Source organism: Symsagittifera roscoffensis, chromosome 9 (assembly GCF_963678635.1).
Source record: "Symsagittifera roscoffensis chromosome 9, txSymRosc1.1, whole genome shotgun sequence".
Lineage (NCBI taxonomy): Eukaryota > Metazoa > Xenacoelomorpha > Acoela > Convolutidae > Symsagittifera > Symsagittifera roscoffensis.
In genome coordinates, this window is record NC_087070.1 from 4698469 (window position 1) to 4711602 (window position 13134).

Genomic DNA, 13134 nt, shown 5'->3' on the forward strand with positions numbered 1-13134 from the left:
CGTTAGGTAAGGCAGCGCAAGGCGTAGAGCAAGAAGAGCCAATGCAAGGCTTGAATGTTCTAGAAGCTTTCTTCAATCCGATAGTTTTTCAATATTGTCTGAAAGTTTTGAGCGCTTAGCAGGGCAGCGGAAGGTGAGGTGGGGAAAGGGCACTCGCGTAATGTTAAGCAGTGCAGCTTAAGGCAAGGATAATCAGGGCAGGGCTAGGAGGTGCAGTGCTGCACAAGGCAAGGAGGGGCAAGGCGGCAGGTCAGTATAAAGCATGGCAGTGCAGGGCAGGGGAGAGCAAGAAGGGGCACGAAGAGCCAGGAGGTTTGCGAGGCATGGCAGCTGTGAGCAAGGGAAGCGCAGAACAAGCGTTGGGGCAGGGCAGGGAAGCGCGAAACAAAGAGGGGCAAATCAGCGTGGCAAGGCAGCGCAAGGCATGACTGGGTAGTGTAAAGCACATAAAGGAAAGGCACATCATGGCTGTTCTAGAATCGTTTTGCCCCAATGTCTGGATATTTTTCAACTTGAGTTGTTTATTTTGGTCAAGGCCAGATGCCTAGACAGATTGTCTAGGAAGTTATGCGAAACACTTTGTTTCAAGTTTGCTCGCTTAAGTGGCTTTATATTAGGAGTGGGTTTCTTCTGCCAAAACTTAACCTTCCAAAATTGGGTAGTTAGGAGGTGTGGACGATTTTACGAATTATTCGAAATTTCTAAAGAATATAAAATAGACATTAATTTCAAATATAAAGTTCCACACCTAATTTTTTGCATAAAATATTCCGTTGTTGCCTGCTATTGGCGGTGTACTTTAGGGTTCGGATTTCTATGACAAAATTCCACCTTTCAGAAGCTTGTTGATTAGAAGACGTGAAAGATTTTACAAATCTTTCAAAAAATCTTGAAACTTGGAAAAATTTCAAATTCAAAATTAAATTTTTAAAATTTTGTACCCTCTCTTGCATGTTTTCGGGAAATTTATTTGGGCTAAGGTTTCCAATACCAACACTTAGATGCTCGTATATAAAAAAAATTGGAAGATTTTACGGTTCATTCAGAACATTCTTAAAATTAAGAAAAAAAATTCAAAAGAATTTTAAATTCTTTTTTGTACCCGAACCTGCATGCTGTTTGGTTGCAGGAGTTTAATTTTTGTTGCAATTTCATTTCAAAATTTTCACTCTCTAGGATTTCATACTTTAGAAAACATAGACATTTTAACGAATCTCAATGCTTAAACTTGAAAGAAAAAGAAAAAAATATAATATTTTAATTTCTTTATTATTTAATAAGCGAGACCGATAATACATGATACTGGCTTGATTTATCAGTGCACATTTAACCCTACAAATCTTCCGTCACAGGTGCACCAACAAGTTTTCTGGGTTTGTCGATTCAGAAAAAAATCACTTGGTTTTACTTTTCCTGATACTAAGAAACATACATAAATATTTAGGGTTGGCATTTGGGGGTCATTATGCCCGTTGTCTGTTATATCCGACTCTCATTTGTTTTGACTGCAAACGACGAATGGCTCAATATTTGTTTGTGATTGACCGGAGACGTTTTTTCTTTCTTTTTTTTCTGTTACGCCATGAAACAACTGTGTTGTTGCTCAAAAGCTTGCTTGATAAAGCTAACTTTTTGCAGACTGATTCCGCTCTCAAAACATCTTTCAATTTCTCAATACTTTTCGCCTACATATCCGGGGCGAAAAAGTTTAATACATTTGCCGACCTTTTAAAGATATGAAAACAATCTGAAATGTTTCAAAGTTTTATTGCTCATAAGCTTGCCTGAAAACGATTAAACTTTTCTGGATGGATTTAACCTATTGAATCAGCCGGAAATTCAAAATTTATATTCTTGCTCAGCTTCCTTTAAAAATCGCTAGCCGATTCACGATATGAAACAAATGGATTTTTTTTTTTTCATTTTAATCGCTCAATCGGTTCCGCGAATCGAATCTTGCAATTAAAACATTCCAAATTTTCTGCTCATGCTCATAAGTTTGATTAGAAAAAAGCTGAGCTTCTCGCTAATAGGATCAAGCTTTAATTTCAAATAGTTCAAAATTTCTTGAGTGGCTTTCTTAGAAAAACTTAAGTGTTTGTTAATCATTTCCTGGTATAAAATTTCAGTTTCATCGCGTGCTCAGAAAATTTTTAACTCTTACGAATCGATTCACAGTATAAAATAAGTAAATTTTAATGCTTTTTGCGAGCCGATTGATAAATGGAAATGGGCTTAATTGTTAGCTCTTAAACTCGTGATCTATTTTGTAGAATATTTTAAAAAGGTTCAACACATTTGAGTTATCTGAACGGAGATTTTTGTTAATTCTTTAAATTTCTGTTTCATTGATGCTTAACTTGTTAATATTGTAAAAGTTTTGCGCAGATGGAAACTATGGTTCTGACTTAGAGGAGATATTCCCTTGATCGCACCTGCACTCGGTCGCATCTACGCCTAGGACTATCATTGACTGAACTCACTGTGGTCTTTCCTGTTTCGAATCAAGCCGGAAAGTTTCCGAGGAGCACTAAAGTAGCTTTAATGAATAATTTGCTCTGGATTTTTTAAGCTTCACTACTAGTTCCCAAGTTTGAGGGTTCAACAAACCAATAAATGATTGAAAGCAAAATCAAATTATTTTTAAATGTAACAACGGAAAAGTGTAAATTTCCTCTTTTTTACTGTAATATAGTCGCTGAAACGGAAATTCATCCACTTGTTTTTTCAGTTGCATGATTTCGTTTCTGCCTCAACACATGGCGATACAAATTACCCCACACTACTTCCCCAGCGGAAGATTCGGACCCATGATTCTGGACTCCCAACTAGATCATCTTCACCCACCTCTTCTGGGAAGCAAAAGCGAAGAGGAATATATGTACACAAGGCTCTTCTCTTTTCCAGTTCGCCTTTTGCACCCCTTCCCCAGGAGATATTCCAGAGGAAAATAAATTATGGCAAAGTTTTTATTATGGCCATTTGCACCATAGAATTCAATTAAAGTTGCTTATAATGGCTTCGTATGATGACCAGGGACGGCATAAATATTGCGCATACTAAATATCCATGAAGTAAGTTTAGGCACCTATTTAATTCGTTTGGTTTTGCTTGTTTTCGAGGGGAAAAATCCTAAAAGATCTCTATGTTCTGAGAGTTTTTTTTGGCGGTTTGTTTAATTAAGTGTCAATAGTGAATTTGAATAGAGAGCAGCCTGATTTTAGTGGATACAAGAGTAACAATAGTAAACCGAAAAGCCACAAAAGCACAAGAAGTACAGTTTCAGATAGAAACAACCAGAAGTTGGTGGTCAGAAAAATGGTCAATTTGCTGGAAATCGAAGACGATTTACTTGAACAGCTGAAACACGAAGTACTCACGCTTCGCAAGTTATGCCATCCGAACATTCTTCCAATTTACTCGGCCGAAATCGAGGGAAGTAATCTGTTCATAGCGATGCCTTTCGCTGAACGAGGGTGTTGTCGGTTCATTTTGGAAAAGCACTTCGAATACGGCTTCAAAGAAAAATTAGTACGGCATATTTTAACCTCGGTTCTCTCAGCTGTGTTTTACCTTCATGTCAATTCAATCATCCACACCAGAATTTGTTCACGAAATGTGCTGCTTTCCTTACAAGGTCATGTTTACTTGACTGGGTTCGAATATGCTCAAAGTGTAGCCCAGACAGCGGGCATGTTGTTTGACCTGCCTAAAGATATCATAGATTACTTGCCCTGGACTGCACCGGAAGTTTTGGCCCAAGATACCCGCGGGTTCAGTTTTCCAGCTGACATCTACAGTGTTGGTGCTCTGGGTGTGGAACTGAACAACGGAGTCCCGCCCTTCACAGATCCAACGAATCCTCTGGCGCCGTCGTTGATTATGTTGGAGAAGTTGAAAGGCTTCACGCCTCGATTGTTGGACAGCTCCACGATAAATGAAGATACTCTGACTGTCTTAGAAGAAGGTGAGGCCAAATGTTGCATGTTACAATAATAGACGCCAACAAGACTGCTCGTATATCAGGGCAAAGCCATGAATGTTCCGACTACCCCTTAATTCATATCGACCATTTTTTGGGAAAAGAAAATATTGAAAAACTCTACTTTTTGGACAATATCAGAGATCAAGTGTAAAAATTTGAGTCGTACGAAGTTAATACGATCGATTAGCTAGCTTCAATTCAATTTGTTGGAACGATTTTGTTGTGCCGGATACTTCCGCACACAAATAATTTGCGTTACGCTTTCAAGATTCTGGATAAAATTTTCAAAGTGCACATAAACTAGTCCAGAGCATGGCCAAATTGGTAATTTTCAAACTCTCAAAACTTTGCAAAAAATGATCTGAGGTGAAGTATCTTTTCAAATTTGATTTCAGGAAGTCTGAACATTAGATATAAGCAGTGGTAGTTAAAGGTTAAAAACAACTTGACCGACCCATCAGTGAAAGTCAATTTTTTATCTCATTTAAAGCGAATCTCTTCAGAACGTTCCAAGATTTGAAAATAACCAATAGCTCTTTGAATTTGTAGAACAATTTTTGATTAGCACTTTTTTGTTAAAATTAACCCAATTTGAGAAAACTGGATCAAAAGGTAAAAGTTGTTTTCAGGCAGAAAATACATGAAGTTCACAATATAAGACATTTTAGAAAATCTCGAACTTTTTTATATATTCTGCGGGAAAACAGTTTTTATGGCTATTATATGTGGAACACTGGTGAAGTAGTTACGTCTCCGCCACCCAATCAAAAGGTCGGATGTTCGAGGCCCACCATGATCCGTGCTTAAGGGTGAGGAAACATTACCCAGCCCTGAAAAATAAGCAAAATAAAATAGCCTAGGCAGGGGCATCTTAAGCAGGGGCAAAACAGCGGTTCGCCATGATGAGCTTAGAGCTCTTATGTTGGTCCTTTCCCTCGTGGATAAATGGTCTTAACTTAACTTAATTATTTTAATGTGATACATTTGTGAAGGTCAAATGACGGACGAGTCAGCCCAGATGGACATGTTAGTGTTCAAACAGAGGACTCTCTCTCAGGACTACCACCAGTTGGTGAACACCTGTTGCAGGACCAGCCCCTGGACACGCCCCACGGCCGAACAACTGCTCAAGTCCTGTCCATTCACCAACCCCATCGAACAGAAGCGCATGTCCGGCTCAGGCAAGCTGTCATTGTGCTTAGTTGTCCTTTTTGAACATCTTCAGGTCCAAGTTGTCCTTGAAATAGTTTTTAAACGTTTCAATATGCTCCGCTAATTCAACTCACAGCTTTATGGTTTGAGCTTAAATGAGTATGCAAGATGCTGTCCTAAATCTGATGTGCTCGAAAACTGAAATATCTTTGCGTGTATAGGTGAACTGGAGAGCGAACTACCCATCATAGACTTGCCAGTGGACGAGAAAACAACCGAAGAAGGGGAGGGGGAGGTGAGTGGGGGGAACAACAAGTCCACCACCTCCGTAATCACCACTGGGGGAGGCACACAGCTCGGAACATTCGAGACGATCGAGGAAGAGAACGAGAGCCAGCTCAGTTCCCACCTACCACCCGAGGATGGATTGTCCTCTCTGAATGCGTTGAGTGCTGCCACTCCTCAGGGATTGTGGGGATCCTTTTGGAACTTCTAAGAGCAGAAGCATCCGATTGGCCTCGTTATTTCAATCTCTCGAAACGTGAAAAAGATAGAACTGTACAAAAAAAGGACAAATTAATGATTGCAATTGCAGAAAACAACATGAAGGAGATCATTTTATACACAGGAGAGTTCAGATAGGTTAATACACGTAGTATCATAGAGTGCGATGAGAAATTAACTTATCCACAGCTCGAAAGGGTGCATTTTGTTTGAGCAGTTATTATATTCACTGTGGTTATTTATGTAAATTTTGATTTGAGCTCACTTTTATTGGTGAAATCTTGATATTTGATAAAGGAAATGCAATTTATCGTTACTTAGAAGCATTTTAAGATCGAATAGATTTCTAGGAAAGGTCGAAAATTTTATTTACCATCGGTAATTATGACAAGAGCATCGAAAGGCGAGTTAAGAAATGGTAGAGCTAAGACGATTTATCCACAAGAGAAGGGAACAGCATATGAGCTGCACAGCTCTGCGCCGAGCACCGATGTTGTGACGCTGGCTCAGATCTATAAGGTATTTCTAGGGCTATGTTTTGCTAACTTAAAATATTGCTAGCTGTCAGTTTATTGCAAACTAATACAATTGCATTAATTCGAAACCGTGTTTAAATTTTCTTCAGCTGTGTAAGAAATCTTTAACCAGTTATAGTACAGTTATTTGAAAATAATCAATTTAAAAATATTCCTCAAAATTTAACTTGTTTACCCTTGCGATAAGCAAGGAAATTGCAATCGGGTACTAGACTGTTTACTGTAAATAACTTTGTCCACAAGATCTGCACTTTTAGAGGATCTTCACTTCTAGAGGAAGATGCCTAAATAGTATCATCCTCCTGAAGAACCTAAGTACTAATCAGCTCAAACCCGATTCAGGTACTAATTATTTTTTCAAAAAATTTTTCGTTTTCGTCCTAGTTTCTGTCGGTTCATTCTCTATTTTTTTTAAACGCCATTTTTTTAACTATTAAACAGTTTCAGTTTGTGTGTTATCGACTTAGTCAACCAATTTTGCGGAATTTTGTTGTCATAAAAAACTTCTTAAAGTTTAAATTTTTCTACGACCCATCCGAACTGAAACACAATCCCAAACGGATATATTTTGCCCTCAAAGTTCCGCAAAATTGGTTGACTAAGTCGATACAACATAAACTGAAAATGTTTGATAGTTTAAAAAAAAAACAAAAAAAAGGAAAATTGAATTTTCCTCATTTAAATTTAAATCTATTTGTTTTAAAGAAAACAAAGCACTTTTTGAAAAATTTTCTGGTTATACAATTTTCTTTTTTCATATGCAATTTTCATAATAATCTTCATGATAGAAGATTGTATGGAAATATCTAAGAGATTTTTTTGGTGTATGAAGATCAACTTTGATACGCTTCGAAACAGCTTGACACCTTTGCAGTTTTTCACGCATCGAAAAATATATTTTGGTTGGCTGGAATTACTTTCTGACTTTCGGTTCTTTTGGTTATCCAGGTTTTTGTCTGGAGAAGGGTTACCTGTGCTGTGCCGGTAGACACTGTGGATGAGTCATCTTGGCCGGAATAAGGGAGAGGAATGAAGTCCTCATCTGGGCCGAAAAGATTAGTACAGGGGTTGTTCAGATCACACTGCAGATCGTTCCACTAACAAAATAAACTACTCTGATAGCACGTCAAGCTTAGCGAGAAAAATCGACTCTTCGTTTGAAATCATTTCCGGAATTTTTATCTTTTTTTTGTGAAGATTCACGCGAGATAAAAAAACAGAGTCCACAGATAATGGAATTAAACACAACTTAGTGTTTTGTTTCTTCCCTGGCAGTTAATGCGCGTATCTTGAGATATCCGACCAAAAACTGGAAGAAAACATTTAACACTCGCTGTTTATTTAAGAATTTATAGTTTACAAATTAAAAATTAACATTATATTCGACTGTATTTTTTGACAGGGTCATAATTTTGAATTCAAAAAATCAACAACCTGGAACATCCAAGTCTCAAAATGGTAATCAGATAGTATAATTTTCAGCACCTGTTGAAGAATGACAATCTGTCTGTTCTTCACAGCCTGAGGCAGATCGCAATCCTCAACATCCTCACGTATGGTCAGTACATCATACCTCTTGTATGGTCTTCCTCTCGCATGGTCAGTACATCATACCTCTCGTGTGGTCTTCCTGTCGTATGGTCTTCCTCTCGTATCGTCAGTACATCGTATGGTCAGTACGCTCAGATCAATCATGGCCACTGGTCCATTGGTGCCCAGCTCAGTCGGACCTCGTGGCCATGATTGGGACAGGCCACTGCTCTCACATTCGAAGGGGGCATCATACCATCTGGGCGGAATAAGTTATATTGGAAGCCAGTATCAAGATGAAACAAAAGAAAAAAGGAAAAATTTAATATTTTTATTTAATAAGAGAAGTTAGGATTTCCGATTACAGACACAAAATGAAAAGTTCAACATTTCCGATTCGATAAAAACATAAAGTAAAAAGCACTCGTGATGTTAAAAATAAAACTAAAAGACTTCGTACATTTTTGTTTCATGCACAGTTCGATCTTGCGTTTGGCGTTGATGATGAACGACTCATCGGACATGGTGTCTTTCCGATCTTCTGATGTGGGCCAGAATAGCAGCGGAGCGGGTGAAATTCAGCCTAAATACTACTCTACGCATGAGCTCTGTTTGTAACGGGCCCCTTGCTTAGATAAAGTTCATTTAGTTTTTACCGTTTTCTTAAAAATTGATTCGAACTCCAGTGAGTAGTCCATATACTCATGAGCGTCCATGGCTTCTGAAACAAATTTTAAATTAGTTAGTCTACTAGCATAATTTCAATTAATCGTATACGAAGTTATCCGAAATGGCACAACATTGGAAAAATTTCCATTACCATTTGCAAGAAAAGTTTGAGCTCGCCCGCAAAATTCAAAATTCATTGATTAATTCTCAACGATTGAGTGAGTTCGAAACTAATCGAGCTGTGCCGTTGACGAAAAAAAGTTGCTTCAGAAATGTTAACAACTAATGAAAAAACTTCTCAAGTTGATATTACGGTTATTAAAATCGTATTAGAATGAGTTTATAATGAATTTGTTTTCAACAAATCACCTTCAAGAGGTTCCAGCTGAACCCTATAGGTATGAAATAGGTTTCCCTTCTCGCTGATTCGGAAGGGTCTCTGAAAATCAGCAGTAATTTGTGAGATAGTTCCCATTAAATGTTTTTTTTTCGCGAAACATAAATCCGTTTTCCTGAAAAGTTTCTGCGAGTTTTGAAAGACATTTCTAATAAACTGTGAATTTTTGTACTCAATTTTTTGTTAAAAAAGCTTTTTTTTCTGTTTATTTAATCTTTTTTGCTGCCTGGTTAGTAGAAACTTGGAGCCATCAAAAGAGTTCAGTGGGCTGGAACATGGTGGATCCCTTTAACTATCCCCCCATTTTTTGCACTGGGGGAGGGTGGTATTTGTTACCAGGTATCTACAAGGGAAGGGATAGTTAAAGAAAGTCGACAGGGTGGATCCAAAATTCTATCAATGGTTACTCCTGTTTGCCGGGATGTCGGAGCCTCAACAGCTGTGCCGCGAACTCATTCGTAGTCGGAAAGAGTGGACAGGTGGACGGGGACTCATTCAGACTGTCTCTTCGTCCCTTCAGCTGGCGAAGGGGGGAGTCTATCAAATGGTGACTTGATAATTTTTTCTGAGTCACAAATTGGGTCGATTTCATCTCTGAAAGTGGATGCATTCTTTCAAACTTTTTTTCTGAATCAATTTTCTACAAATTGAGAACTAGTTTTCTTTCAGCAGCATAAAAATTCGCAGCATAAAAAAACTGTCAGCAGCATAAAAACTCGCAGTTTTCAAGGTTTTTAATGAATGTTTTTCTGATCAAATCATATGAGAATATCGAGTAATTGATCGAATTGCTTTTCGCTGATGACAGAATTAAAGATCTGCGGATTGTTCTTTTGCGAAGTTTACCTCTGAGAATCTCTTTTGGCAATGAATGTCGCCTGTCTTGCCTAAATTTTTTAAAAAAAAAAATTTTTTTTCAAATTAACAGCAACCAACAAACTTCGATTTTCAATTTAGTATCTAACATTTGACTGGTAAATGGAGACTTTCTGCAAACTAAAACACAGAAAAATGAACTATATTTTTTTCTCTCCCAAAATCACCAAAATGATGGAAGCAAAATAAGAAACTAACTTCTCGACGGCGTTTCAGGCTCGACAATCTGAAACAAAACGCAAAAATTCAGCTGTGAAATTAGTTTTTATGAAACTCGTCTCCAATTTAAGTTTGAAACAGTTCGGAAGCAATCAACAAAAAATATACCTGAAGAGATGTCAGTTTTTATCTGCATCCTCTTTTTCTTCAGTTCGTCTATCTGGGTCATATCTTTTGGACCAGCTTCCCTTAAAGATTAAAACTTCACCTAAAATTGTTCAATCTCCTCCGATTGAGATGAAGAGTAAAAATATTCACCATGACTTTCTTTTCTCGCTCGATCCTTTAGTGGAAAACGATTCTCTTTGAGAGGCAAAGGAAGCTTTCCTTGCTGAAACAAAAGTTATCTAATCAGTCTTTTCATATCGTAAAATACTGGACGCACCGTTGTATCGACTACCACAGCTTAATGGTATCTTGCATCAGAATGATTAAAAATTACCTTTTTCTGGTAAATTATCGGGGTTTTGGCAATTTGGATTTTTACATTGAGCATTTTTTCATATCGAAAGCGGCAATATTGCGAAAGGGACATTTTGCAAGTAAAAACATTAAGAATTCTTCTTAGAACATTGAAAATTTTAACAAAAAAATTCCCCTATCGAAAATCAGAATAGATTTATGAACGGATTTGTTATTAATTTTCATCGTAACTTAGCGCGTTTAACCATAATAACAAGTAGAACAACTGTAAAAATAGGAATTCTTTTTAAATCCAAGTAACCGACTCACCAGGCGCGGAAAATTTGCCCCCCAGTTTGCTCTGACTCATCTGAGACCTCTCTTGCAGAATGGAGGAGGAGCCAGTGATTCCAGGTAGTGTCAGTCCCCCTGCTCCTCCCCCGCCGATCTGTTTTTCACTAGAAGTGGGGGCGGATACTAGTGATTGTCGTCTTGGTTGAGGTTTCTTTTTGGTACTTGCAGTTTTCGCCTAAAAAATCTTAAAACTATACATACAGAAAACTTTGGCAAAAAACTTCAAGCGTATTAATACCAGTTTCACAAATATACAAAATTGATGGTTCATAATTATTTTTGTGAAAATATTTTGATTTTAAAACATAATTAACTCTAATGCATTAAGATCTGTTCGGTTTTGCTACAATGGAAAGATTCTCTACCTAAACAATAACGCAAACAAATAGTAGTTAAAGAAGGTGCTGCAATGTCATCCACAGGTCGTCGGAAGGTGTCCGCGAGTAACTGTCGGAAGTCGATGACCATGGATTCCACTGTCTCTACACTAGTGTCCAACTCCTCGTCTGTCCTCGGTTTTCGCATCGCTATTTCGTCCTCAACCGCCAACAGAAGATTCAGGCGCCTAAAAGACATAAAAACTACTTAACAAAAGTTGACTAGGCCATGCTAATTCTGCACCCACTTTGGAAGCTGGTCAGCACAAGGATATTGCGCAGTGGCATATTTGAAACGGAGTTGTTTTTACTTGATTGAAATGTTTGAGGAAAATTGGAGGATGAATCTCAGCTCAAGATAAAAAGAGGCGTCAAATGCCTGTTGCGGCCTTAAGAATAAAGGCAACACTGATTGTGATGAATAAGTCATCTGAGAAAAAACCGTAAAATTTGAACGCGAACCATTGGAAACAGGTGCAAAAACAAGTTGCGACAAGAAAAATGCAAAATGAGTTGCCAAAAAAATTAGGAAATTCCAAATTTTTCAGTGTTCCTGGTGGAACCAGTTCAAAACTAGTATTTATAGACCACTTATATTTACGATGGAAAATCACTATACAATATTTATAACTAACCAATCATATGCCATCTCTAACATATACACTTTTTTGTAAGTGCTGAAACTACTTGTAATTTCAGCACCAGAACAATTTGAATAAAACTTAGAATACAGTTGTTCTCCTTCTGGGTAAACTCCAAGAACTAACTCGCATAAACCAGTATACACTAGATCTACTGAGACTAGGAGATATAAGAGTAAAATTAAGATCGGTATTAGACTAAGAAGTTGCACGAATCTATCCGGCCGAAAATAAGATAGCGTGACCAGCAATCGATGTACCTTATGTGAAATTACTCTATGAGTATAGTCAAAATAACTTAACTCATATGGTGGGACCGAAAGTCTCGAACAAGACCTTAACTAACTTAGATTTAGAAAAATAGATCTTAGAATTAGACAATTGCAAAATTGCAAAAACGCTAGACCGAATAGGTAATTTAAAAGAAATGTCTCTACATCTCAATAAATTTAGGCCAAATTTTCAAACAATACCAGAATTACCAGGTATTGGAAGAAGACCAAGATCGTGGCGCTAAAGTCAATCAGGACTCGGACCACTCTGCTACATGATAGTAAGACGGAAACCGGAACAAACTTTTGTTTTTAGAATACTTTATGCAGTAAATTTAAATTTTCAATTACTGACATGAAAATAATTCGAAGAAATCCTTCAACAAACTTATTGGTGCTAAACTTACTATCTATACAATAACGACTGATAAAAAGAGCACAAGTCGTTCCCCCAAAATCTGCAGTAAATCAAAACTTTTGAATAAAAAATTCTTTGATTAAAAACACAAAAATTAGTTCGTATTAACTTGCCTGATTTTCCCCATCCCAGCTTCATCTCCTAAAACATAAGAACAAAAATTCAAAAAACTAATATCACCTAAACCATAATTTTTAAATTCTCTTAAACTTCAAGCTTTTAAATTAAAATGTATCAAGACTTATCCTTGCTTTCCATATTTCTTTTTTCTTTCAAAAACAGATCATCAAGGCTTTCCTTGGATCTCTAATTTCAATTAAACCTAAATTTGATTCATTTTATAACTGATCATCAAGGCTTTCCTTGCATCAAAACAGAACAATTTTGTTCTCACCTTCCCATAATTTTAAAAGTGTCTAACGATCTCAAACGTCGATTCTCTACCCAACACTTATAAACGACCCAGGACTAATAGAAATTTTTGAAAAACTAACCATTTTAATTTCGGTTACACATCCTTCACTTGAGCCCTTCCTCTTAGATGACCCAGGCTAAAACCCTTAAAAAATTACTAAATCATAAAATAGTATCTAACGATCTATTTGTGTTCTAAATATTCCTGAACCTTGTCGATTGATTTACTATTCTCCAACCCTTGATCACAAATCACAACCCCTAGTTAAGAATAAGTAGGTAACTCTTAGGTTGAAACCTATTCACGAGAAAGTAAAAAATAGTTCCCACGAATTGATATACTCTCTCTCTCTCCAACCCGTCAACCACGACAATCTATGCCCCAAAT

General features: G+C 37.2%; 1 protein-coding gene across 1 annotated transcript; it reads left to right on the top strand.

Annotated features, from left to right (window-relative positions):
- Positions 1 to 2728: 2728 nt before the first annotated feature.
- On the top strand, positions 2729 to 5964 carry LOC134854504 (STE20-related kinase adapter protein alpha-like). Its single transcript, XM_063870782.1, has 4 exons — positions 2729 to 2881; positions 3225 to 3967; positions 4978 to 5166; positions 5359 to 5964. The coding sequence occupies exons 1-4, from the start codon at positions 2736 to 2738 to the stop codon at positions 5631 to 5633; spliced, it is 1353 nt and encodes a 450-aa protein (XP_063726852.1). The 5' UTR covers positions 2729 to 2735; the 3' UTR covers positions 5634 to 5964.
- Positions 5965 to 13134: the final 7170 nt, after the last annotated feature.

Excerpts from the sequence above, each read along its gene's own strand:
- LOC134854504 (XM_063870782.1), top strand. The coding sequence starts at position 2,736 with ATGATTTCGTTTCTGCCTCAACACATGGCGATACAAATTACCCCACAC. Across the intron at positions 2,882-3,224 it reads AAAAGCGAAGAGGAATATAT|TGGATACAAGAGTAACAATA; the intron begins GTACACAAGGCT and ends GCCTGATTTTAG. Across the intron at positions 3,968-4,977 it reads TCTGACTGTCTTAGAAGAAG|GTCAAATGACGGACGAGTCA; the intron begins GTGAGGCCAAAT and ends ACATTTGTGAAG.